At 34.8% G+C, this 26,351-nt stretch overlaps 1 protein-coding gene across 4 annotated transcripts in view; it reads right to left on the bottom strand.

Annotated features, from left to right (window-relative positions):
- The window catches only part of LOC128982570 (mothers against decapentaplegic homolog 4), a 173,193-nt gene that overhangs the window by 69,501 nt on the left and 77,341 nt on the right, over window positions 1-26,351 (bottom strand). For 3 of the 4 annotated variants that reach the window (XM_054401546.1, XM_054401532.1, XM_054401528.1), the window contains 2 exons: window positions 13,334-13,480; window positions 6,964-7,140 (listed from right to left, as the gene is read on the bottom strand). In XM_054401546.1, coding sequence (XP_054257521.1) covers window positions 6,964-7,140; window positions 13,334-13,480 — 324 coding nt within the window. The remainder of the gene's footprint in view (window positions 1-6,963; window positions 7,141-13,333; window positions 13,481-26,351) is intronic. The other variant, XM_054401538.1, reaches the window with a different exon arrangement.

A 26,351-nucleotide genomic window follows, 5' to 3' on the forward strand; every position in this document is an offset into this window, starting at 1 on the left:
TTTAATGTTAGTTCCGTCCGGTGCCTCTAGGGGTGTATTTTTGTTTAAAATATGTTTCCTCTTTATTACACCTATTGGGTCTGATGATGATTGGAGTGTCCAATCGAAATCGATCACCACTTACCATCTTTTTTGTATATTTACCGTCTTGTGAGTAACAGTATAAGCGTAAATATATGTTTTAAGTGTTATAAGACGTTTCTTTTATTTACTTTCCGTCTTTATTACCTTTATTTAAAACCTCATTTATTAAGTGGTCTAATAAAACGATCTACCCATAAACAACGGCTTGTCCCCTGGTTATATAACAAAAAATAAAACAAAATCCTAAATTTAATTCTAAAATAGTATAAACAAAATTTTGAAGACACTATCTCCCAGCCAATCAATCAACCAAAATTACTTTATTCATATTGAACATTATGAAGAGAATGGTGTCAGTATCTATCTATATATTAATAGGCAAGCATGTTTCTTTAATACCTTTTTTCTCAGCTCGTGTGCATCGCAGGGAAAATCTACGCACACTGTTGGAAAGATATTTTTCTGTAGATGTGCAGAATTCCTTTATAAATTACAATAGGCCCAAAAATTAGCACAAAAAATGAATTTAAAATTTAAAAATATTAACATGGACCTTATGGGTTGCCATGCTGGTGACAAAATAACAACGAAATATAAACAGAAAATCAAAACAAATGTAACAAACTCCAATCACATGTTTTATTTACAGCATGGGGTAAAAATGGAGAAGTCTGTACATTACATATTTTTGGTTGAGTTTTCGACCACTGGACGAACTCTAGTTTAACATAAATCTTTGTTCTTTGTTATAACTAAAAAAAAACTATATAGTACCTAAGAACCAATAAAACAAGAAATATGTAAATTCTCATCATAAAAAATATAAATCTTTTCTCAAAGCTACTTTCCGAGGAAACATGGGCTGACGTGTACTATGCTAAGGTTGAAAATAAATATGATGTATTACACAAATTATTTGCCTTCTATTTTGATCAGGCTTTTCCTAAATTACTGGATATAAAAAGAAAGAAGAAATGTACCTGGATATCTAAAGAATTGAAGGATAAACAAAAGCAGATAATAGAAACAACTAAAGAGTATCAGAGTAAAAAGATTAGGGGTTTTAAATCTTATCTAGACAAAGGAAAAAAATTATATAAAACTGAAATCAATCAAGCAAAACATAATTATTTTCAGAAAAAGATTGAAAATTCCACTAATATTCAAAGAACACTTAGGTCTATAATTAACTCTGAAGTTGGACAAAATGAGAGACAATCACAAAATATAACTTTAAAGCAAGATTCTGGCATTGTGTCTGATCCAAATATAATTGCAAACATGTTAAATGAGCATTTCAGTAATATTGTAACCGATCTGACTAGTAATAACAATACTGTGAATTGTGATGTACCCATATATAGTTTTAGCGATGACCTGTACATTAAGCAAAAATTTGAACTTAAACCAATATGTGAGAGGGAGGTGGAAGTAATCATAAATCCGTTAAGAACAAGTATTCTTGTGGCCATGACGAAATCCCAGTCACAGTGATTAAGGGTGTTAAAAATAACATTAATAAAATTATGTGACATTATAAATTCTTCATTTGTATCAGGAATATTCCCAGAAAAATTAAAGCAAGCAAAATTAATTCCATTACATAAAAAGAACGACACATCAAATTTATCAAATTATCGACCGTTATCTATACTTCCGTCCATTTCTAAAATATATGAAAAAGCTGTTTATCTACAATTTTATGAATATTTTGAAAGTTTTAAAATGCTGGATGAAAATCAACATGGTTTCCGAAGGGGGAGATCTGTTGTCAGAGCAGCTGTATCTTTTGTTGAAACCGTGATCAACTCAGTTGACCACGGTAAGTGTACAACAGGTATTTCAAGTAAGTATAAGCTGCCACCGAGGTGGGTAGCTGCGACCCAATAGTGGGAGGGGCTCCATTTGAATCAATACAATTTTACAGATCTAGTAGCTGACGGGTGTTGGTGCGACGCTGTAGCTGTGACCTAGTGAGAAGGCTGTCTAAGAAAATAAACATAGCGACTAAAAACGTATATAAAGGCTAACATTTCAACGTTAAACAACGTAAACATTAACCCATAAAACCTGTCTTGAATATGTGCTACCAGTAGGCAGGAAACATTAAAAGTGAGTTAAAGAGAGTCAGAAAGAGAGAAAAAGAGGGAGAGGCGGGTTACACACTGGTATGGCAGACATTGTGTTGTGTCTGATAAAATTGAAAGAAAAATGCTTGTCTTTTGCACGTCTTATGTCTTCTACATGTTTGAACCATTTCTCCTGCTACAATGTAGTGTGTAATAATTGTAGTTAATTGCGCTTGAAAAAAATACCCCCACCACAGAAAACCTGCAGACTAAGCAAATTTCCATTTACCTGGCTGGATTTCTACAAAAATATTCCCTGAAAATAGTTATATTTTTCTAGGGGTGGGCGAGTACCCGACCTTCGAGTAATTACTCGAGTTTTTTCAAATACTCGACCTCGAGTCAAGTAGTAATTACTACTAGAAAATTCGAGTCGAGTAGTTATAAATAATGCCACTTCACGATTTTCTACACCCATATTTAATAAATTATATTTTGTTTTGTGTTTATGCCTTATTTAATACCCATTCCTACAAAAAACAACTAACTAACCTCATATAGGTTAGATTAGCGTAAACCAAATGTTCAACAAACACCCATCGTCATTCGGCAGAGCTAGCAAGAGGACTACTAACAGACTTTCACTTTCCTACAACAGTCAACAATACGTCTCGATAACGATACAGTAAGTTGAAATAAAGCATTGAATGAATCTATCGAATTGCAATAGTCGATAGTCAACAAGGGAGTCCCGTGACTAGTATTACAATGGCAGACGATTCTTGAAGATATTATAAAGTACAGCATCAGATTTAGTTTGAACTGCCATAAAAATATTTTATACCAAAATATAGAAATACAACAAATAAAAATAACCTGTTGTAGCATAATATTTTTTCACATTAATCGGTATTGGTGTTTAGTTTTACAAACCGATAAGTTACTGCAAGGAACATCGATGCATCTGAATGACGCAATCTCATTGGGTCTTGGCAGAAAGAAAAGATCAGTTCCACTTTAAACTCAGTGTTGCCAGATGGACGATAATTGTTGTACTTTTACAACTGTGGTATTGGCGTAAACAAACTATAAGTATAATTTATTTTCTAATCAGTTTACATAAACATGAAATTAGTCAAACTATTAATTTTTTTTACGAAATAAAAGCTATAGAAATTTTATGATAATTTTACCGACATTCACCATAATGGTGTAATGTTAAATATGGCAACGTCAGCCCTGCAAAACAGCTGTTTGATGGGAAAACAAAGCAGAAGCAGAATGAGCAGAATGACTAAGAGAGAGTGAGAGAGAGAGAGAGCAGATATGGTGACAGCTGGCGTAACAACAAAACAATGGATTGGAGTGATTGAAGTTATGTCAATGTCAGTTTTGAATATTTTTACTTTGTTGAAGTGAATTTGTAACTTAAAATAAAATTGATTTTGTTAGTGGAAGTTTAGTAGAAAGTAAAATAAACATATTCTGTTTGTGATTTTGATTGTGCAATTTTCAATCTGGTGGCAGAAACATGACAACGACAGTTTGAATTGTAACTTAACCCAGAAAATGTGAGTTTATAAAGAAAGGCCAAATAACTTAGGCTATACCGGGCTACAGTGAAATGTGTTTTATTTTAAATAAGTGTTTAATGTGGGATTTTATTTCGATATAATAGGCCTACTATGTTTTTGTTTGATATTTTCAGTCTGTCAGAGACGAGTGACTTAATCATTTTTATAAATGTACTGAGTGAAGAGGATAGCCCTAGTACCCATAACCTTCAAACTTAAGACAGATGAAGTGCTTATCTAAATGATTATTTTTAAATACCTAATTGCATATTGATGTTTTTAACTTGTGATACAATATGTAGTTTGATATTAGTTTTCTGTTTTATAAATAAATTTATTTTTAAAAATTCTGTTTCTTATTTGAATTGAAATTATTCTTAAAGTTACCTTATTAAGTTAGTTAGTTAGGATGATTATCATGTTAGTGAGGAGGAATTAAAGGCAAGAAAAAATAAAACACACAAGAACAAGTGATGTGTAATCGTAGGCCTCAATAATTTAATGCTGCAGCCAACAAGTTTAGTCTAGGCCAAATTTTTGATTTTTGATTTTTGAGAATCGACGTCAAACGGTCTCTGTTAAAGGTGCCTTCTCAAGAGAACTGTATATTGAGCATGGCGTCCCACAGGGCTCTGTCCTAGGCCCTCTGCTTTTTGTCATCTACATCAATGACCTGAGATGCGATGGGAAGTCCCTCCTCTACGCTGATGACACGACCCTGATATCCAGAAATTCTCGACTGGACCTGCTCCAAAGTGACTCCGAGACTCTCATGGCAACTACCAAGGATTGGTTTGTGCAGAATAAGCTTAAGTTGAATGGTTCTAAGACCCAAAACCTAATCTGTACCCTAAAAAGAAACATAGTTCCCATCGAAGACTCACAGTGTGTCTAATTGTTAGGTTTCTGGATGGATAGCCAGCTCTCATGGGAAGACCATATATCCCACCTTAACGACAAGCTATCCAAAACAATCTTTCTGCTGCGCAAAATCAAGCTGGAGATATCTGAGTAGTATTTACTGACAGTGTATTATGGCCTATTCCATAGTCATCTGAACTACGGTTTGCAGTTGTGGGGTCATGCACCTGGTTCTAGGAGATCCTTCAAACTCCAGAAGAAGGCAATCAGAATTCTAACTTCTAGCAAAGCTGACGCCCACTGTAGACCTCTTTTCATGCGTCTGGGAGTTATGACATTGTTCAGCCAGTACGTCTTAAACAGTGTTGTACACATAAAGAAAAACTTAAATGATTTTAGCTCAAGGGGTGACCTTCATAGTTGCAATACTCGTAACCATGGCCAACTTGACCTTCCATCCCATCGGCTCAGTAAGACTGCAAACAGTTTCCCCACTATGACCATAAAGCTGTATAATAGCCTCAGTGTTGAGATCAGAGGCCTGCCAGTGAAAGCGTTCGTAGCGCACATGTCTAAGGAGTTGAAGACTAGGCCCCTTTACTCCATCAGGGAATTTTTTGAAACCCCTGACTCAGTTTGGACATCATGATCCACCGCCTTGTATATAGTGTATATAGACAGAGTTTTAAAGTTTTAATTTTTTCATTTAACGCAATCTATCCAGCTATGGCTGGGCAACGATGAAGAATCAGTAAAGGTAAAGGTAAAGGTAAAGGTAGGAGGTACTAATAATTAGTAACCATATAACTTAGAAAAGTTGGTATTTTAAGTACTTAAACTACCTATTTAGGCCTAGGCAGGGTTTAGGCTAGGATGAAATTTGTTTCAGCAAAATGCTGCAAACTCTCTGCAAAGACAAAAACTAAGTTAACTGTAGAAAAAATATTATTCAGTAACTTAAGCATTTAAAAGAAAAAATTCTAGTAGGCTTATATTACATTTGTTTGAACATTACATCTTTCAATTTTATTTGTAGAAAATTTGCCATAGGCCTAGCCTGCAAAACAATGTAAACTTAGCATTTTTAAGTTGTGAATAGCAAGATGCTAAAAATACTACTGCAGCTTAAACCCTGGGTCTAGGCCTACTTAACGCGCAACTACTCGACTCGACTCGATACTCGAGTTTTTACTCAAATACTCGACTGGACTCGACTCGAATTGAAAAATCACTACTCGCCCACACCTATATTTTTCCCCTATTTTTATTAACATTAATTTTAACGAGTACCTAGGTTTGCTGCTACAGGGAAGGTAGGTTTGTTTTTTATTGAAATGTTGATAGCTTAGTATTAAATAAACAAAATTGACGAATTTGATTAAAATATATCCATAAACAAGCAAACTACAACAGTTAATTTATTCTCCATAACAATAACATTGGAATTTTTTATTTAAAATTTGTTTATTATGTCCGTAATTGTCAGGCATACAACAACACTTCAATATACAAAATTATTTCTTTTCTAAAGCTCTACAAAATGGTCTGGAAAAAAATTGTGAAATTTTATGTTTTTTAGTCAAAAATGGGAATTACCAATTTTTACCCCATAAAACCCCCCATAAACCCCCGTTCCCATAGCCCGATCATGTTGGTTCGCGAAATTGTTTAAATAAACGTAGGTTTATTTAATTTTATAAATGCCTGATTTGATTATATCATTGAAAGAAGAAATTTGAAACACAAAGATCAATTAAAGAAAACAATAGAAATTTCCCATAGCCCGATCATGTTGGTTCGCGAAATCGTTCAAATAAACGTAGGTTTATTTAATTTGATAAATGCCTGATTTGATTATATCATTGAAAAAAGAAATTTGAAACACAAAGATCAATTAAAGAAAACAATAGAAAAGATTATATTTGCATACCCCATACAACCATAAACAAAGCAACAAGAAAAACCTTCCAAAATTCAAATTTGAAATTAAGTTACAGAACTAAAATTAATGCCTTTCAGATGATAAATTTGCTAAAAACAAGGGTACCCGGTTTTAAATAAGACTGACCCATTCCCTAATGAAAACAAGCAGATATATACAATAACATATCATGTTTCAAGAATATTTCAGAATGAAACACTATGATCAATTAACTACTTAAAACGTGCTTTGTATACGGCCGAATAACCTAGTTGCTCGGGGGACGAGCGCATGTGCGACCTGATGACATGTCTCTCCTACTGACCATCCCATCTTGCATGACACATGTCTGATATACAGATGATGTTTCAGATATGTGACACAAGCAGTGTGTAACCAGCCAGAAGGGGAGAGAGAGAGAGAGAGAGAAGGGTGAGCAGAAGAAGAAGCTCACAGTAAGTGTTGTGAAGAGGAGGCTGCATACTCTGAGTGTAGGTGAGTGTGTTGGAGCCAGTCCATGTTGCCTGTGCGGTGAACTGCGTTGTCTGTGCACTGCTGCTGGGGGACTGAGTCACTGCTGCGTTGAATCCGTTAACTGACCCACTGTGAAGACTCTGCTCACTTGAACTCACTACAACACAACGTCAAGATTGTGAATAAATATGTTGAAGCAAATTTGAAGCTTTCTCCTTTCATAATATGCAAGAGATTAAATTAGGTTATTTGGCAAAAGGTTCTTTGAAAAATCAAGTAATCCTGAAGTCATCTATAAGGCGACCGGTTCTGACATCTATGGTGTCATTGTCAAGCTAGACGTAAAATATGTCACTGGAAGGAGGTCGTTATAAGTCTTAAAAAACCCCCGCTGCAGCAAACCTGCAGACTAAGCGAATTTCCATTTGACTGATTGGATTTACACTGAAATGTCTACTTAAAAATATAACATTACAACGGCAAATGATGCTTTCATGTTTTTTCATGTCAACTTCAACATGGCCTTTGATCATTTTTTCCCAATAAAATGTAAAAAGGTGCATGTTGGCAAGTCAGGGGTTTCTAAAAATAATGGTTTGCCTGTTGTTAAGGACTGGTATACCCCTGAACTCTCTAGGCTAAAGAGCATGATAACTTTAGTTAATGATTTAGTTAGTGTAAGACCTGATCTGTCTAACTTGCTTAAGCTGCTTAGAACACAATACCGTAAGAATGTGAGGGATGCAAAGATCAACTCAAATGCCGCATACATAACAGGGGCTTCCAATCCCTGTAAGGCGGCCTGGAATTTAATAAATCAAAATAGACCTCAAACAAAGTCTGATATTCTTGATCCGTCTTTTGCATCTGCTGATGAATTCAATTCGTACTTTGTTGAGTCTGTTGAGTCCATCTTGTCAACCATTCCAAATATAACGCAATCCTCTCCTGTGATCCTGTCAAGCATACCTGATGGTGCACCTACTTTTGAATTGTATCGGTCCAAGACATTATTCATGCTGTTATGGGCTTTAAACTCTCTAACAGTAAAGATGTGTATGGCATGACACCAAATCTTTTGAAACACATTGTGTGGGCACTGGCACCTATACTAGCCCATTTGGTTAATGTATGCTTTTTAGTAGGTATTTTTCCTGCTCCATTAAAAGTCTCTAGAACTGTGCCTGTCTACAAAAAAGGGTCCCGTGACAATGTTGCAAGTTATCGACCAATATCGTTGATTCCTGTATTTTCTAAACTGTTTGAAGCTATTATGTTTGCTCAATTGTACGACCACCTTGAAGCACACAGCCTTCTGGTGCCTGGTCAATTTGGCTTCAGGAAAGCCAAATCCACTATATTGGCTGTTGATTCTATTGTACAATTAATTGTTGATGCTTTTGAGTCTAAGAAATCTACCTCCGTAATACTTTGTGACCTCTCTTGCGCTTTTGATTGCGTGTCACATGAAATTTTGCTCCTGAAATTGGGAAAATATGGCCTAGAAGGCAGTGCTCTGAGATTGGTCAAATCCTACCTCAGTGATCGCCAACAGGTTGTAAGTTGGAATGGTATTACATCTAAACCATTAGCTGTTAGACACGGGGTTCCGCAAGGTTCCATTATGGGACCTCTGTTATTTTTAGTATCAATCAATGACCTCTATACCAGACTTGAAGGTAATTGCATGTTGTATGCAGATGATACTTCCCTTATATCATGTAAAGCGACCCGTGAACAAGCAGAGCTGTCTGTTAAGAAGATTTTTGAGTCAGCCTCAAATTGGTTTGTTGACAATAAATTAGTGCTCAATAATGAGAAAACACAGTGCATGACATTTAGCCTAATAAATTCATTGTAATCATTGTATTCAATACTCTGAGAGTGATAAGCTAAACATAACTTTCAGCAATGTTGCATCAAAATTTACCTTTACTGAGTGATTCAGAAATGTAATTGTAAAATATTTTGTCAACATGACTAGAATGTTAATAAAAAAGATATCAGCACAAAATAGTTTGTAAGATAAAAAATGCAGCATAGGACAACTTATATAGTGTTCTAACCTAAAACATTGTTATTGTTTCAATGTAAAAATTCAATTGATACAAAGTAACTACGTTACCAATTTATGTTTGTAAACAAAAATAATTTTTTTAATGGTGGCATAAAACAATTTAAATTATTATTTACTACACAAATTATTTAATGTTCAACATTGTTCACCACTCGGATCAAAAGTATATTATTTATGGTACTTAAATTGATTTATAGTACGTGGAATGTTGCAATTCTCTTCCTTTTAGCCTAAATTAATTTTGAAAGAAAATTTGGTTGAAATACGCAAATCTAATTAGGCTATTTTGTCTTAATCTCAGGGTCGTTTTTTATTTATCTAAATATTAGGGTGCATGGTGGAGCTGTGTGAAAATGATAACTTACAACATCAATTACGGAAAGAGTTATTTACTGTTTTAGAATCAATTACAATAAGTTAATTTTACATAGCCCAAGGTATAATTTAAATACAATAGGTAATAGAGTTAGCCTAGTTTATGATAAAATTAATTAATCTACATTATGGATGGGATAATTGAGGTTAAACCTACACCTGACTTAAACTATATGGGAAAGGTATCATAGAGTTTATAGTGGAGTCTTTGGTTAATAGATTGTTATCAAAAGTTTTTATATTAGTTCAATTTGTAAAAGTTGGTATGTACTTGCGAATTTGGTCAACGTGCAGATCTTCAAAATAGTTTACTTACAGTCTTCTTCGCTAATTTTAATGTAGGCTATAATTAATAATTGTAGGCCTATTTTGCTTGTAGTTGATTTATTAATAGAATTTATGCCATTTTCAAAGTTTAAAAACAGTTTGTTAATTTCTTAAAATTGAGAACATAATTTTATGGCCACTTCCTTTGACTCGTTATCCCAAGAAGAAAGAGAAGTACGTTACGTTAGTTCTTTTCTTCATTGCCTCAGATTCAAGATGGCTAGCTTCTACTTACTTTTTTTTTGGTTAAAAACGAGATAATTTTCAGAAATTGTTCACCTACACCGACTTGAATGTCAACTCGTAATCCTATTGGCTTAGAAATTTACGTGGTTTAGTCCAAATATATTGTCTGCATGTAGCTTTCTCTCAGCTTTTTTTTAGTTTCGTTGCAAAATGATTGAAAACTATTCCCGATCTTTGATCTAACCTCTTTATTTTAGTTCTCTTTGGTGTCTCGAGTTCTGACGTCATCCACCTTTTTGATTTGAATCTAACTTTCCGTCTGCAATGTTTTATGGTTATGTTTCTAAATTACCATTATTTACGATTTCGGCAGAAAAATATGAATTATCATTATTTAGGTTTTTATCACGGTTTTTTGTTTGCCGTTAACGATCGCTTTTACCCACCGATTTGGTTGTATGATTTGAATGCAGATTTTTAACATGTTATGAGGATCAGAATAAAATTTTATTAAACAAATACCATTCCTTTTATCCATTTTTCCTACTAATGTAATATATTTCAGAAGGTTTATACTATTTATTCATAATTTACAGTAGAAATTAGTTAGTTGAGCCTAACTAGGCCTAGGCTAGTAACTGATTAAATAGTTAGGCTTTAATATGTTGGCTATTTTTTATTTAGGCTTTGTTTTGCAAATAGGCTATTGATATATGACCTGCCACAGGAAGAACAGTATTATTAGTTTATTAGTTGCTTTTTGCACTGTTCTACACACTGATCAAGCGCTACAACTCCATAAAGTGGCATCCTGTCCACACACTGTTGATATATATTGAATTGCGGCATGGAGCCACTATTTAGAGTGTATCCTGGCGCGAGAATTGGCAACGTAGCATTAGGGAAGTTATAGTTCCGGCGGACGGCGCGAGGCGCGCTAGCTACCTGTATGGTTTCGTGTTCCATAATTCGGCGTGTACCTGCGCAACTTAAACTCACATCAACAAGTTCAAAAATACTCAATTGTGGCATGTGATGTTTAAACGACGTAATAATGCTGGAAAACCTCAAAAATTATCGAATTAGCTGTGGCACCCTGAAAAAGGTGCCACAATTTTTGAAGGTGCCACAGTACGGCCGTGTGCCTGTGAAAGATGCCACTATTTGGTGAATACAAACACACGCACACACACAACACACACTCGCAAGAACTAGCACACACACCTGTCCTGTCAGTGATCAACCAAGCGCACGCCTAGGACATACCAACCATGGCCATACGTCCAGAAAACAGATTTTTTAGTGCTGTCACAGTGTTGAAGGAAGTAGTAAATGCGAGCAGTCTGGAGTGTGGGAACTGTTTATGACGATTAGATTAAGGGATCTGCAATCCTAAAATGCTATGGGAAGGGAGGGAAACAGGTCCGAGATGTAGGAAGTGCTGAAGGAAGTAGTCAAGGCGAGCTGTCCGGAGTGTGGGAACTGTTTATGACGATCAGATTAAGGTATTTACAATCTTAAAATTCTATGGGAAGAGAGGGAAACAGGTCCACGACGTAAGAAGAGGTGAAGGAAGTAGTAAGGTGAGCAGTGTGGAGTGTGGGAACTGGAAACTGTTTGTAGCAGTTAGATTAATGTATCTGCAATGCTGAAATGCTATGAGAAGGGATGGAAGCATGCTCACAACATAGAAAATGGTGAAAGAAGTAGTAAAGGCTGATATATGTGTGGAGTGTGGGGAATGTTTGTGGCAATTAAATTAACGTATCTAAAATACTAAAATGCTATGGAAATTGATGAAAACAGGTCCACGATGTAGGAAGTGGCTTAGGAAGTAGTAAAGTATAAGCATAGTGTGAGAACCGTCTGTGGCAGTTAGATTAATGCATCTTCAATTCTAAAATGGTATGAGAAGGGAAGGAAACAGGCCCCAGGAAGTAGGAAGTGGTGAAGGAAGTAGTAAAGGCTTGCAGTGCAGAGTGAGGGAACCGTTGGGGCAGTTAGATAAATGTATCTAATACTTAAATGCTATGAGAAGGGAAGGAAACAGGTCTATGACACAGTAAATGGTGAAGGAAGTAGTAAGGCTTGTAGTGCAGAGTGTGGGAACTGTCTGTGGCTATTACATTAATGTATCTGCAATCCTAAAATGCTATGAGAAAAGAGGGAAACAGGTCCTCGACGTAGGGGGTGATGAAGGAAGTAGTAAAGGTGAGCAGTGTTGAGTGTGGGAATGGATTAATGTATCTGCAACTGCAATGCTAAAATGCTATGGGAAGAGACTGTTGACTGTAGGTTAAAATGATTACAAATCATGAATCGATACATATTTTCGATATATGCAATCGCTTACAATAGAAATTTACAACTGAGTTGACAACAGCTGATTTTTACTCCATAGAGGCTAAAAACGATTTTTACTCCCTAAAGAGTGAAATGCTACTTTAGACCCGCAACGCATGCATTAAAAACGACTGTTTTTACTGCAGTATGACAAAAACAATATAATATGAACCCTTTATGACTCCGCTCAATTTTGTAGATGCCTCTGCGAACGCCACCTAGTAAATATATCAGAGAATATTTAGCCAAAGCATGGGGTTTTTATGTTACTTAATCCTACTTTAAGATAGCCTTTCTAACAATGTTCAATAAAGTTAGGCTATTTAACTAAACTGTACTATTGGTGAATTTGGTTTAAGGGTATTTTAAGTGAAAGGAAATAGAACGGGAATAGTATTTTGGTAAAAACATTGTGATTTTGTTCTAGAGAGAGTAGCTTGAAGCTCTTGATAGAAAGGCAGTTAGATTTTCAAATGAAAAAGTTCTCCCTTAGTTTGACATTAGCAGTCCCATATGTTTAATTAGCTTAGGTGATTAGACTAATAATGGAGTTTAATCAATAACTACTACACACTATACACTACTATACAGAAAATTAATGCAAAAGGTCATATTAGCCCGCAACGAAGTCACAACTTCAGCCGATTCATAAATAAACTTAAAAGTATGTCGGGCAAAGCTGATGGGCAACCGCTAATTTTTAAAGTGTGAATTCGTTCTGGCTTAATAAGCTCTATATCTAGCTTAGATGCCCTCCTTAATAAACTGGACTTTCTAGCAGCAAGGCGTGTTTTCATTGCAGACCCCTCATAAGACAGATAGATTTACAGAGTTAGCAACATTGGTTAACAAACGTAAACAGAAAATCAACTGATGCTTGTGCTTGGTCATCCCAATACGCAAAACAGATTAAAGGAAATAATTTTACCCTTAAGTTTAAGTACAAATGAACATATCACGCATAACATTTAACCCAATTCTAATTCCAAGAAAACTAAAAATATTTTTTTTCTTCCAGGAAACAAACTGTTTAGTTACTTACATATTGTTGGCTCCGGCTGGGTGATGGACTCTTGAGGAGGGCTGAAGAATGTCGATGTAGATGAGGCAGTGGTAGGGGAAACCAGAGGGGTAGTAGGGTTGGTCTGTGTGGAACTTACACTGCTTGGTGAGGCTATTGTAGACAATCCTGCAGCACAGACACAAATTTCATGTACCTTATAATTGTTAGGCTTAGCTCAAAACCAAATACAATGCAGTTTAAATTGAGTAGGAACTGGACCCATTTTGGATGATCAACTATACCGGATAAAGCCGAATCATTGTTATACAGCAGTTCTTAAAAATACCCTAATTTTTGTGTAATATAAGTCAACTTACTAGTCAAAGGCCCAGGGGAAGAAGGGGTGTAGTCCAGTTGGACAAACTTTCCAAAAAACTCTTTTATTGAATTTCCCTATATAGGGAAGTAGCTATTACCGTAGGTGGCACGGTAAGACCTAGGCCCTAGAAACACTTTGATATACTGAATTATTTGTGTATCTGAAGCTCTTTAAAAAGGTCTAGAGAGAAATTGGGAAAATTTGAGTTTTGAGGGTCAATAATGAGAAAACCCAATTTTTACCCCATAAAACCCACTGTAAAACCCCGTTCCCATGGTCCAATCATGCTGGTTCGCCAACTCATCCATCATCCAAGTTTAACCCGCCTTACACCTTCAAACCAAATTTCATTAAAATCGAACGAAAATTACTCAAGTGATCGTGTTCACAGAAACACACACATAATAAATATATATATATATACAGGGTTAGTAAAAAGTCTGGAGACCCCTTGTTAAATTTTTTAACGGCCCATACTAGAACAATTAACTCAGCACACCTTTATGGCATGTTATGAAGTACTTTTTGGGCACTTGTGTACATTTCCACAATGGGGGATTTTGGGGGAAACTAAACAATTTCAAGTAGTAAGACCCATCGAGTGACCCGTCATTTTGAAGGTCCTGGTAAGAAAACCAACAACGAAAACTAGAGGTCTCTATCTAAATCCAGTAAAAAATTGCAGCCAATTGAAATTCTTAGAAGTTAAATTTAACTTACAGCTTTCCAAGTCTGGAGAACCCCTGTAAATTTTGTAACGGCTCACACTAGGAAAACTAAACTCTACACACCTGGCATGTGTGTAGCATTCTAAGCACAAGGCAGTATGGCTACAGGAAGGGTGTTTCAACAATTACAGCCTTGACAGATCTGGTTGAGGAAATTTTGGACTCTTTTGAGTCGAGAGAGCTTGCTGGGGCCGCATTTTGCGACCTCAGCAAGGCTTTCGACAGAGTCAACCACAATTACTTGTTGGATAAGCTAAGTTTTTATAATGTTAGAGGCAGGGAGTTGTCATTTTTTTAAAGTTATTTAGAGAATAGAAGTCAATGTGTTTTTGCCAATGGTAAATGTTCAAAGATGTTAAATGTTACACAGGGCGTGCCGCAGGGCTCCGTATTGGGGCCCCTGCTCTTTTTAGTATTAATTAATGATTTAGAAGTTAATGTGTCATCTGAAATTTTCATGTACGCAGACGACACTACATTGATCGCTAGAAACAAAATCAAAGAATTGGCTGAAGTTGACATCCAGGAAAATTTAAACAAGGTTAGTGGCTGGCTGGATGCCAACAATTTAATTTTGAATAGAGAAAAAACCACCACTATGTTTTTTGGCCTGAGGGATCTTACCAAGGAGGAGGGGGGCATTTCAGCCAAGTTCCTTGGTGTCCGGCTGGATCCTACTCTTTCTTGGTTGGATCACTCATCGGAATTATGCATGAGATTGGCTTGTGACATTTTTGCTCTAAGAAGACTCTGTGGTGTCGTCTCGCAAAATGTAGTTAGAACAGCTTACTTTGGTTTATTTCATGCTAAGATTACTTATGGTTTGATTGTCTGGGGCAGTGCCTCAGCATCAAAAGATGTTTTTATCCTACAAAAACGTGCCGTTCGGATCATTGCAGGAGTTCATTATAAAACTCACTGTAAACCATGGTTTGTTCATTTAAAAATTTTAACTCTTTATTCTGCCTTTATTCTTCAAAACTTGCTATTCATTAAAGATCAACCAGATTTGGTGCATAATAATGACGTGCACTCTTACAATACTAGAATAAGACATGACTTACAATTGCCTTATGTTAGATTAAGTAAATCAATGAAAAAGCCATCTGTACTAGCCATAAGGTTATTTAATAAGCTACCCCTTGCTATTAGGGACATGAACATTATTAAATTTAAAACTGTTGTAATCAGGTTCTTACTTGCAAATGCATTTTATTCAATTGATGAATATTTGACAAAAAAATTGACTTGCAATGATTTTGTGTAAGATGGGTGAGCCCTTTGTTCAATTTATTATTGTATAGATTATATATTGTAACCTGACATATCCAATGTATTCAAAAGAATATCTAATGGAAATAAAGATCTTATCTTATCTTATCATGTTATGAAGTACTTTTTGAGCTTAATTGCTACTTGGTTCCCAAACCCAAAATGGAGGATTTAGGGGGAAACTCAAAAATTTTAATTGTTAAACCCCATCGAGTGACCCCTCATTTTACAGGTTGTGATAAAAGAAAATTAACAATGCAAACTAGAGGTCTATATCTTAACACAGTAAAATATGACAGCCAATTGAATATAAAATTGCAAGTTAGTTCTGATTTCTAAAGAATTCAATGAACTGCCATTTTTTACTGGATTGAAATAGAGACCTCTAGTTTGCGTTGTTAGTTTTATTTGATCAGGACCTCCAAGATGAGGGGTCACTTGATGGGGCTTAACATTTAAATTTACTGAGTTTCCCCCAAAATCCCCCATTTTGGGTATGGAAACCAAGTAGCAGTTAGGCTCAAAAAGTACTTCATAACATGCCAAAAAGGTGAGTAGAGTTTAGTTTACCTATTTTGAGCAGTTACAAAATTTACAGGGGGTCTCCAGATTTGAAAAGCTGTAAGTTAAATTTAACTTCTGAGAATTTCAATTGGCTGCCATTTTTTACTGGATTTAGATAGAGACCTCTAGTTTGCGTTGTTGGTCGCACCATTTGAAATTTTTGAGTTTCCCCCAAAATCCCCCATTTTGGGGATGTATGCTAAGTGGCGGTTGTGCCCAAAAAGTACAGTAGAACCTCTTTAATCCGAATTAACTGGGATCGGGAGTAGTTCGGATTATTGAATTGTTCGGATTACAGAACATATTTTGTTTTATATATAACAATAGCTAAAACGTGGCTGAAACCTATCATAACTGTTACGGGAAAAGTGAAAAATGCCTAATAGAGTCAAATACAACGTTTATTTAATAAAGTAGTACCGTACATACAAAGTGAAGAAACAGTTCTGTGTATTACAGTGGAAACAATTACGATAGTATCAGTAAATACAATTGACAATATAGAACTTCAGTACTGTAGGCCTACTGTGTATAGACTTCATCAATGAGCTAATCAGACAAAGTTGTTAAACTAGACGTTAAAATAATGGGTGAGGTTCATTTGTCAGTTTTCAACTGTCCGAGTTTGTAAAAAATTACAAAATATTTGAAAAATCAGTTGCCCGAGTTTTCATTTGTCCGAGTTTTGATTAATAACTAATAATAATTAGATAAATCAACTGTCCGAGTTTTCATTTGTCCGAGATTATTAAATTATTTTAAAAAATATCGAAATATCAAGTGTCCGAGTTTTCTACTGTCCGAGTATGGTATAAATAATAATAATATTTGGTTAAATCAACTTTAATTTGTCCGAGTTTTTAAATTATTAAAAAAAATTTTGAAATATCAACTGTCCGAGTTTTCAACTGTCCGCGTAGGGTCAACACCAAATGTGACACTGCGCGCCGAGACTAGCGTGTCTAAGGCGCCTGGTCAGAAGCCGATGTAAGCCTCTTCTGCGAAGGAGTCAGGCATTGATAATATAAAATACCCCCACCGCAGCAAACCTGCAGACAAAGCGAATTTCAACTTGTCTGATTACATATTTACTAAAATATTTCTATAAATAAGCGAGTGCTTAGGTTTGCTGCTACGGGGAAGGTAAACAGTGTTTTTTTGACCGGACAATGGGAACGGGGGTTTATAACATAACACTTTGGAATATATTTCACAACCATTTTGTAGAACTAAAAAAATTTATAATTTAGTATATTTAAGCATTGTTGTATGCCTAATGGTTACGGAAAAAAAATGCAAATTGAAAATTCCCATGTTATTCTTATGGAGAAGATAAATACCCCTGCCGCAGCAAACCTGCAGACTAAGCGAATTTCCATTTGACTGATTGGATTTACACTGAAATGTATACTTAAAAATATAACATTTATTCCCTATTTAAATAGAATTAGTTTAACAAGTACTTAGGTTTGCTGCATCAAGGAGGGTAAAACTGTTCTTTTTTGGTAAAATGTTAATAGTTAGTAAGAAATAAAAATATTTTTCAAATTTGATCAAAATATGTTCATAAACAAGCAAACTACAACAGTTTACTTATTCTCCATAAGAATAACATTGGAATTTTAAATTTACAATTTTTTGGAATTTTCTCCGTAACCATTAGGCGCATAATAACGCTTCATTACACAAAATTATTTGTTTTTTTAAGCTCTACAAAATGGTTTGAAAAAGAATTGCTAAATTTTATGTTTTTTGGGTAAAAAATAGGAAAAACCTATTTTTACCCCATAAAACCCCCCGTAAACCCCCGTTCCCATGGTCCGATCATGCTGGATTGCGAACTCGTTCGAATAAACGTAGGTTTACACGTTTGTACCAAATTTCATCAAAATCGGATCATTTTTGCTTGAGTTATCGTGCTAACGGACACATATACAGGGTGTCCATAAAAAACGTTTCAGGACTTTGGGAAATGAATCCCCATACTAAAAGGAAGAAAAAAGTTTATGGGAAGGTATGTCCGAAAATGCATATTAACCCAGATATCCGCCATTTTGTTTTTTATACAAAAATATTTTTAACTGTGAAGTTTTTTATCCGATGATTATGAAATTTGGTAAACATGTTAACATACACAAGACCTATAATAGAAAAAATTTTAAAGTTGTTCCGATTGTAAATTTCAAAATGGCGGCCGTTTGAATTTTTATAACTTAAATAACTCAAAAACGGCTAATTCTACAAAAAAATGTCAAGAATACTTTTTTTTAGCATTTTTAATTTCCTATCAAACGATACCAAGATCAAAAAGATCGGACAAAAGATAACTGAAATATAAGGTTTTTTGTGTAAAAATAAGGCAAAAAATAAGGGTTCCCCGACTAACTTTGCCTTATTTTTACACAAAAAAACTTATATTTCAGTTATCTTTTGTCCGATCTTTTTGATCTTGGTATCGTTTGATAGGAAATTAAAAATGCTAAAAAAAGTAGCCTATTATTGACATTTTTTCGTAGAATTAGCCGTTTTTGAGTTATTTAAGTTATAAAAATTCAAACGGCCGCCATTTTAAAATTTAGAATTGGAACAATATTATAATTTTTTCTATTATAGGTCTTGTGTATGTTAACATGTTTACCAAATTTCATAATCATCGGAAAAAAAAATTCACAGATAAAAATATGTTTGTATAAAAAACAAAATGGCGGATATCTGGGTTAATATGCATTTTCGGACATACCTTCCCATACACTTTTTTCTTCCTTTTAGTATGGGGATTCATTTCCCAAAGTCCTGAAACGTTTTTTATGGACACCCTGTATATATATACAGGGTGTCCCGGAACTCTCTACCAATATTTTAGGGCATTGTTCCTGGGTAAGAAACATATCTAAATATCATATTTAAATTGTCCGGAAGTCCTTATTTACTCAGATAGCCGCCATTTTGTTTTTTTCACTTATTAATTATTTTCTGAAGATTGGTTAAACATACGAAGTTGAAACTTTGCACAAACATTTATGACAACTAGACAAAGCTACAAAAAAATTATGACGATTTTTCAAATTCATAAAACAAAATGGCGGCTGATTAAAATTTTGTTTCTTAAATTTCTCGAAAACCGTTGATTTTACAAAAATTTTACAAGAATAACTTTTTTAAGGCAATTTTATAAAAAATCGATCGACACCTTAATCTTTAAGATCGGTCGAGTATTAACTGAGATATGGCAGTTTTAGTGATACGTGACCGCTTTCAGCATGCGCTGCAACTAATATCTGGCGGTCACGTATCACTAAAACTGCCATATCTCAGTTAATACTCGTCCGATCTTAAAGATTAAGGTGTCGATCGATTTGTAATAAAATTGCCTTAAAAAAGTTATTCTTGTAAAATTTTTGTAAAATCAACGGTTTTTGAGTAATTTAAGAAACAAAATTTTAAACAGCCGCCATTTTGTTTTATGAATTTGAAAAATCGTCATAATTTTTATGTAGCTTTGTCTAGTTGTCATAAATGTTGTTGCAAAGTTTCAACTTCGTATGTTTAACCAATTTTCAGAAAAAAATTAATAAGTGAAAAAAACAAAATGGCGGCTATCTGACTAACTAAGGACTTCCGGACAATTTAAATATGATATTTAGATATGTTTCTTACCCAGGAACAATGCCCTAAAATATTGGTAGAGAGTTCCGGGACACCCTGTATATATATAAATATATAAATATATATATATATATATGAATTTGAACGGATGGTGTTTTTGGCCTCTAGGGACCTCAAAACGAAAAAAAAAATCGGTCCCGCGTCCAGGTCTTACCATGAGTACTACGGTAATAGCTTATTCCCTATATGGGAAATTCGCTAAAACTGTTTTAGTTTTCTTGTTTATGGATATATGTTGATCAAACTTGGAAATTTTATTTATTTCATCCTATACTATTGACGTATGGTCAAAAAACACTGTTTACCTTCCCCGTAGAAGCAAACCTAAGCACTCGCTTATTTATGGAAATATTTTAGTATATATGTAATCAGACAAGTTGAAATTCGCGGGTGTAGGCACGTGAGCCAGGCTGTAATCCTCTTAATCATGGTCGGTTGCTTCGGCATCATACCGTGCATAGCCGAACTGTTCGCGGCAAATTGTTAGCACTATCACTGTCGCTGTCAAAACGTATCGTTTGTAGGTTAAATTTAAATTTAATTTAATTTAACTGTCATAACCTAACAAAACTGACCAAACTTGCTGATAATGAAATATCGAATGAAGGTGTACTAATAAAAAAATAGTTCTGTTCATAAAATAAAATTACAAATGCCTAAAATTCAATTTTTTTATTTTTTTATTACAAAATTAAACTGTTATAACTTAACCAAACTTGCTGATACGGTGGGATTCAGAATTCTCGATTCCCCACCCCTCCTCCAGTGACCACTACCCTCAGGCCATAAATCAGGGGATTAACCCAAACAAAGATCTGGACCGCTGTCCGTCTCCCGAAATTCGCTTCGTCTGCAGGTTTGCTGCGGCGGGGGTATTTTATATTATCAGCAAGTTTGGTCTATTGTGTTAGGTGATGACAGTTTGATTTTATAATTAAAAATTGTAAAATTAGTCTTATGATAAAAATAATATAATTTTTCTTAAGTCGACGTGAGGGGCTCTCGCGGCTTGCAAAATGCCTGACTCCTTCGCAGAAGAGGTTTACATCGGCTTCTGACCAGGCGCCTTAGACACGCTAGTCTCGGCGCGCAGTGTCACATTTGGTGTTGATGCTACTCGGACAGTTGAAAACTCGGACACTTGATATTTTGATTTTTTTTAAAAATAATTTAATAAACTCGGACAAATGAAAACTCGGACAGTTGATTTATCTAATTATTATTAGTTATTTATCAAAACTCGGACAAATGAAAACTCGGACAACTGATTTTTCAAATATTTTGTAATTTTTAATAAACTTTGGATTTTGGGATTATGTATTCTTAAGCTGATGACTGCCAAATCTTCTTATCATGCCAGCCTACTTTGGTTGGGGAGGCATTACAGCATATGAGTTGAGTAGTGACCTTTCAAAGGTTTGTGAATGGTCTAAGGATCATGGATTAAAGCTAAACCCCGAAAAATGTTCCGCTATACACTTTGCCAATGCAGCAATCTATGAGCAGCTGGAAAAACATAGCATCAAAGTCGCAGTTAATAACTCAGAGCTTTCAACTCCCAAAAAAAATTCGCTCATGAATAAAGACATTGTTTATTTATTTAATGCAACAACTGAATGTAAACAGGTCAACTATAAACACACTCATAACAATATAGAAATATAACATTAACCATATGTTATAACAAATTAGGCAGGCAATTAGAATATGAAAGTTAGACATTACAACATCCTCCCAACTTGCATATTCCTCGCTTCTTGATATATTTCATGAGCTTGTCTTTGTCTTGTGTTATCGTCAGAAAACTTTCACTTTTTTTCTTTGAACTTTTTCTTAGCAGCTTCTTTCCTTTTTAACAGTTTAATGCTTGTTGATGAAGAAAATCTTCTTGTTTTTCCTATTCCGGGTTATTCTTAATCCCAGAATAAATTTTGCTGTCCCCATATCTTTCATTTTGAATTCTTTTATTAGTCGTGTCTTAAGGATTTCTTTGAGATGTTTATCATTGTGAAAAACTACTAAATTGTCCTCCCAGGCTGTAAAGATTAACATGAGTGTAGTTTCTGGTTCCATTTACAAGAGGCTTTTTCATGTTTAGATTGATTCATGAATATTTCTTCTGTGGGTTCTTCTTGGGGAAATGCAGAGACAGCATCCATTTGGTCTATTTCAAGGTCCTTTTTGGCAGCTAATGCTAATAAATAGCTTACAGAGCTGTAACGGTTGAGTTGAGGTTTAGCACAATCATAATCACTTGCAGCATTAAGAGTTACATAATCCTCAAGAGATTTGGGAGGTTGGCGGACTCTCTGAGGTTGATCACTGGATACTGGCAGCGGATTTTCTTGAAGTTTAGAACTTTCATTGACTTCACAGAATCTGTCGAGTCATATTCAGATTGTTCGGGTGCTGCTATAGGAAAATCTCAATCTTCTGGAGGAATGTAAAACATGTAATCCTCTTGATCTTGTTGATTTTTCAGCAAAATACTACCTTTTTCACATTCAGAAAATGTAACGTCTCTTGAAATTAGTACAGATTTTGTCCTCGGATTGTAGAGACGGTAGCCTTTTGTTGTAGAGCAATTCCTACTAAAATACATGGTGTCGATCTTGCATCCATTTTCTTACGATTTGTTTCTGGAACATGTGCATAAGCTTTGCAACCAAATGTCTTCACGTGAGAGAGGGTTGGCTTTTGGCCTGACCACAATTCTTCAGGGGTCGAAGAAATTGTCCTACTCGGTGAGTGATTTAACAGGTAAGTTACAGTGTTAACTGCTTCAGCCCAAAAACATTTAGGCAGATCGGAGTCAAGCAATAAACATTGGGCACGATCCATTAGTGTGCGGTTCAATCACTCAGCTTTACCATTTTGTTGTGGTGTATAACTGCAGCTAGTCTGATGCACAATACCTGTTTTCTCATAGAACTCAGAAATTTTCTTGCTACAATACTCACCACCTCCATTGTAACATGATTTAGACGGACAGACAGAACATTTTAAAGGCTGTGAGTGTTGTACGGCTGGCCACCGTACAACGTTATCTCTCTCTATTGTTGGATGCGCGCTCAAACCTTTCGTTATCAGCTGAGCCTTGCATTCCGTCTGCCTATCCTGTCGAAGTTTGTCGAACCTTACGCCAGTATTTTTCCACGATAACTCTGCCTCAGAACAGCCAGGACCACTTGAGGAGCGACATCGCTGACTCGACTACAAGACCCATTCTTCTTACGTATGTCTACGGATTATATGGAAGCATGGTAAGCAGTATGATGGACTTTTAATTTTGTTAAAGGAAACTTTTAACTTTGAAACCTAGTCAAAATTCAGAACGTAACCAAGTGTCTAGTGTAAATTCTTAGTTTAATTATTTGTGATCAATTTTTAATGTGATGTAATCCTGTAAAGTTGCATGTAGGCCTAGACCATTCATGTTCAATCTGTGGAAATTGTAAGTATGTAATTTTATGTCTAAAGGTTTTAAAAGTCATTTATGTTTGCCAAAGAGAGAAATAAAATTTAGGTTAGACTGTTGCTTTGGTAAAAACAGTAATCACTTGAAGTCAAAATGAATTGTGCCAATCTATATAATTAATACGCTACATGAAACTTTGTCGGTTCAACTCCTCTGCCATTTCTTAACCGATTTTATCCATTGACGTCTCATTGGAAAGAGCGTGTCGCGTAGATTTGCAAACTGACTCTACATTTTTGAAAAAGTCCCTTGGGCTCTGCCCCAGTGGCTGTTAAAGTTCCCATGTTATCCTTATGAAGAACATATTTTTTTACATTTTGATCAGCTGTATAATTTAATTGCTGTCATTTATCCTACTAATCCTACTAATAATATTATAAATGAGAAAGTTTGGATGTATGGATGGATGGATGTATGTTTGTGACAAGTAAACGCGAAAAATACTGGTCGGATTGGGCTGAAATTTGGTATGACGATAGCTCACATTCCCGATTAACATATAGACTTCTTCCCTCGAGCACAGAATTGCAGTCCATTCGGGGGAATACTATTCTTACCCTAATAATGTATTCCTGTATTTATAAAGGTGAATAAAGTGATTTTTGATTTGATTTGATTTGAGACACATTCTTATCTTAAAAGTCCTTTCGGGCTCCGCCCCAGTGACTCTGGAGTTTCCCATGTTAACCTTATGAGTAATCGTATTTGAAAGGAATAAAAGAATTTTGTCAGCTGTTTCAACTACACAAGTTGGTTCTATGATATTGAATAGCTTTAAAAAGTTACAAGGCTTACCAACAGGGTGCAGTACTATTATTTTTTTACATTTATGACAACAGCTATCCTATTAAGGCCATAAAGGTAAAATTTTGTTTTTAAAAGGCTTATGTGTAACTATTTTATCAACAGATGTAAAGATGAAAATGTTTCTATTTCGTGTTCTCTTCCGATTGCAAAGCACGGGTACAACAGCTAGTCATCTATATAATTAATATGCGAACACGAAGTTTGTCGGTTGAATTCCTCCGCCATTTCTTAACCGATTTTATCCATTGGTGTCTCATTGGAAAGAGCGTTTCGTGTAGATTTGCAAACTCACCTTACATTTTTGAAAAAGTCCCTTGGGCTCTGACCCAGTGGCTTTCAAAGTTCCCATGTTATCCTCATGAAGAACATATTTACATTTTTATCAGCTGTATAATTTAATTGCTGTTATTTATTTTTCAAATCAACAAAACGCATTGGGTACATTTACTGATTTTGTTTTTAAATATTTAATATTTTAATTTACATTTGTACATATTACGATGTAAAAAATCGAGAAGGCCTGGGCAATTTGATAATTTTACAAAATAAGAAAAATAAATTGTCAGGAAACTGTAATTCTTGAGCAATCATTGAAAGAACTGATTTGTTATCCATGGAAACATAGGAAAGTAATAGAACACAACCAAGTAGAAGAAATAGAGATTTAAAAAAATACTATCGTTATCATCCTATATATAATGAAGAACACCTACAATATGAAGATTCCCACAAACAATGAACAAGGATGTTAGCCGAATTGCTACTATTTTGTAGGAAACACGGACTTAACTTTATGATGATTGGCAAAGGAAACCCCTCTAAGGCCGAATTAAACTGTTACGGAAAGGACATTAAATATATGTTTTCATAAAAAGTCAAGTAATGTAAACATCATTTTATCTCTATAAAAAATGACTGAAATTTGTAAACGTACTGGCGACAATGGGTAGTACCAATCTGACTACATTATCATTGACGAAGATCAACATGGACAACCTTATGCAACCTAGTAAGTGGGAAACATTTGAAGATACACTAAAAACCAGATCTGCTTTTGACAAATGATAAAATATTTACAAGAAATGTTTATTATATGGAGCTGTTAGGTACGTATCTATGAGTTGAGTCTTTTAAACTGATTGGAAATTGTGACTTTTATTAGTTTTTAAATAAGTTATTTATGTTTAAATAACTACTTTACTTCTTTGCAATTGCTCGATTTCGAGCAACATGTACACTAGTATTGAAAATAATTTTGCTGTGTAAGAATTTAGGCTGAGACAATTGTCAATTTTTACAGTAATATTTGATACATCTGAACTACTCTAGAATCTTTTATAATATTTCACAGACTATATTTGTAAAGCAATTTTAATTTTCAGTTACCACTCCCATTCAAGGTTTAATGTAGGCTATAATTTTATTCTAAACTCTTTTGCTAGCTAGTAATGTATTAAAAATATTATGTGATTTAATTGTTATTTGCGGTAAACAACTAATTAGTTAAAATTATGTTATGAATTTTTAGAGATTTTGTAATTTAAAGGCTTAGTTTGGAGATACTGATACTGACTGAGGAATTTTTGTGTAATATATGATTTTTTTTTATGTCAGCAGTTCACTACTTTTACTGCTACTTGGTTGGAAAGGTAGTCGGTGGCTTTTGCCAAGTACACATGATTCACAATGAATATCAGACTTTTTATCAGATAGATTGATTCCATGCACCAAGCCATTCTACAATTTTGTCAGATCATCATAGTTCAGGTGAGCCATACATTTATGCCAGAGCATTCGATCATTGCATTTTGCAGTCATGGCTGTGCCTGAAGAGGGTTGAACATCCAATTTAAACAAGTTGTTGACCTTAGAAGCTGTAGCAATTACTTCATTGTCACTATTGAAAATCTGAGCTCCTTCAATGTCAAAAATCACAGTGTTTCCTTTGCTCACAATTTGACTGACAGACAGTAAATTATTTACATTCAAATGAGGAACATAACATACATTTTGAACTTTAACATCTGATGAAGTACCTGAAATATTTACAGAAAGGTTTGTATCTCCAATTGTGTCAGTTACCATAGTGGAATTATTAGCGGTGGTAATACTCAACTGTGGAGATTTCCTTTTATTTTCAAGTATCACACTGTCAACACATAA

Source organism: Macrosteles quadrilineatus, unplaced genomic scaffold (genome assembly GCF_028750875.1).
Source record: "Macrosteles quadrilineatus isolate MER2022 unplaced genomic scaffold, UCM_ALF_1.0 Scaffold_1__1_contigs__length_201487025, whole genome shotgun sequence".
In the NCBI taxonomy this organism is placed as follows: Eukaryota; Metazoa; Arthropoda; class Insecta; order Hemiptera; family Cicadellidae; genus Macrosteles; species Macrosteles quadrilineatus.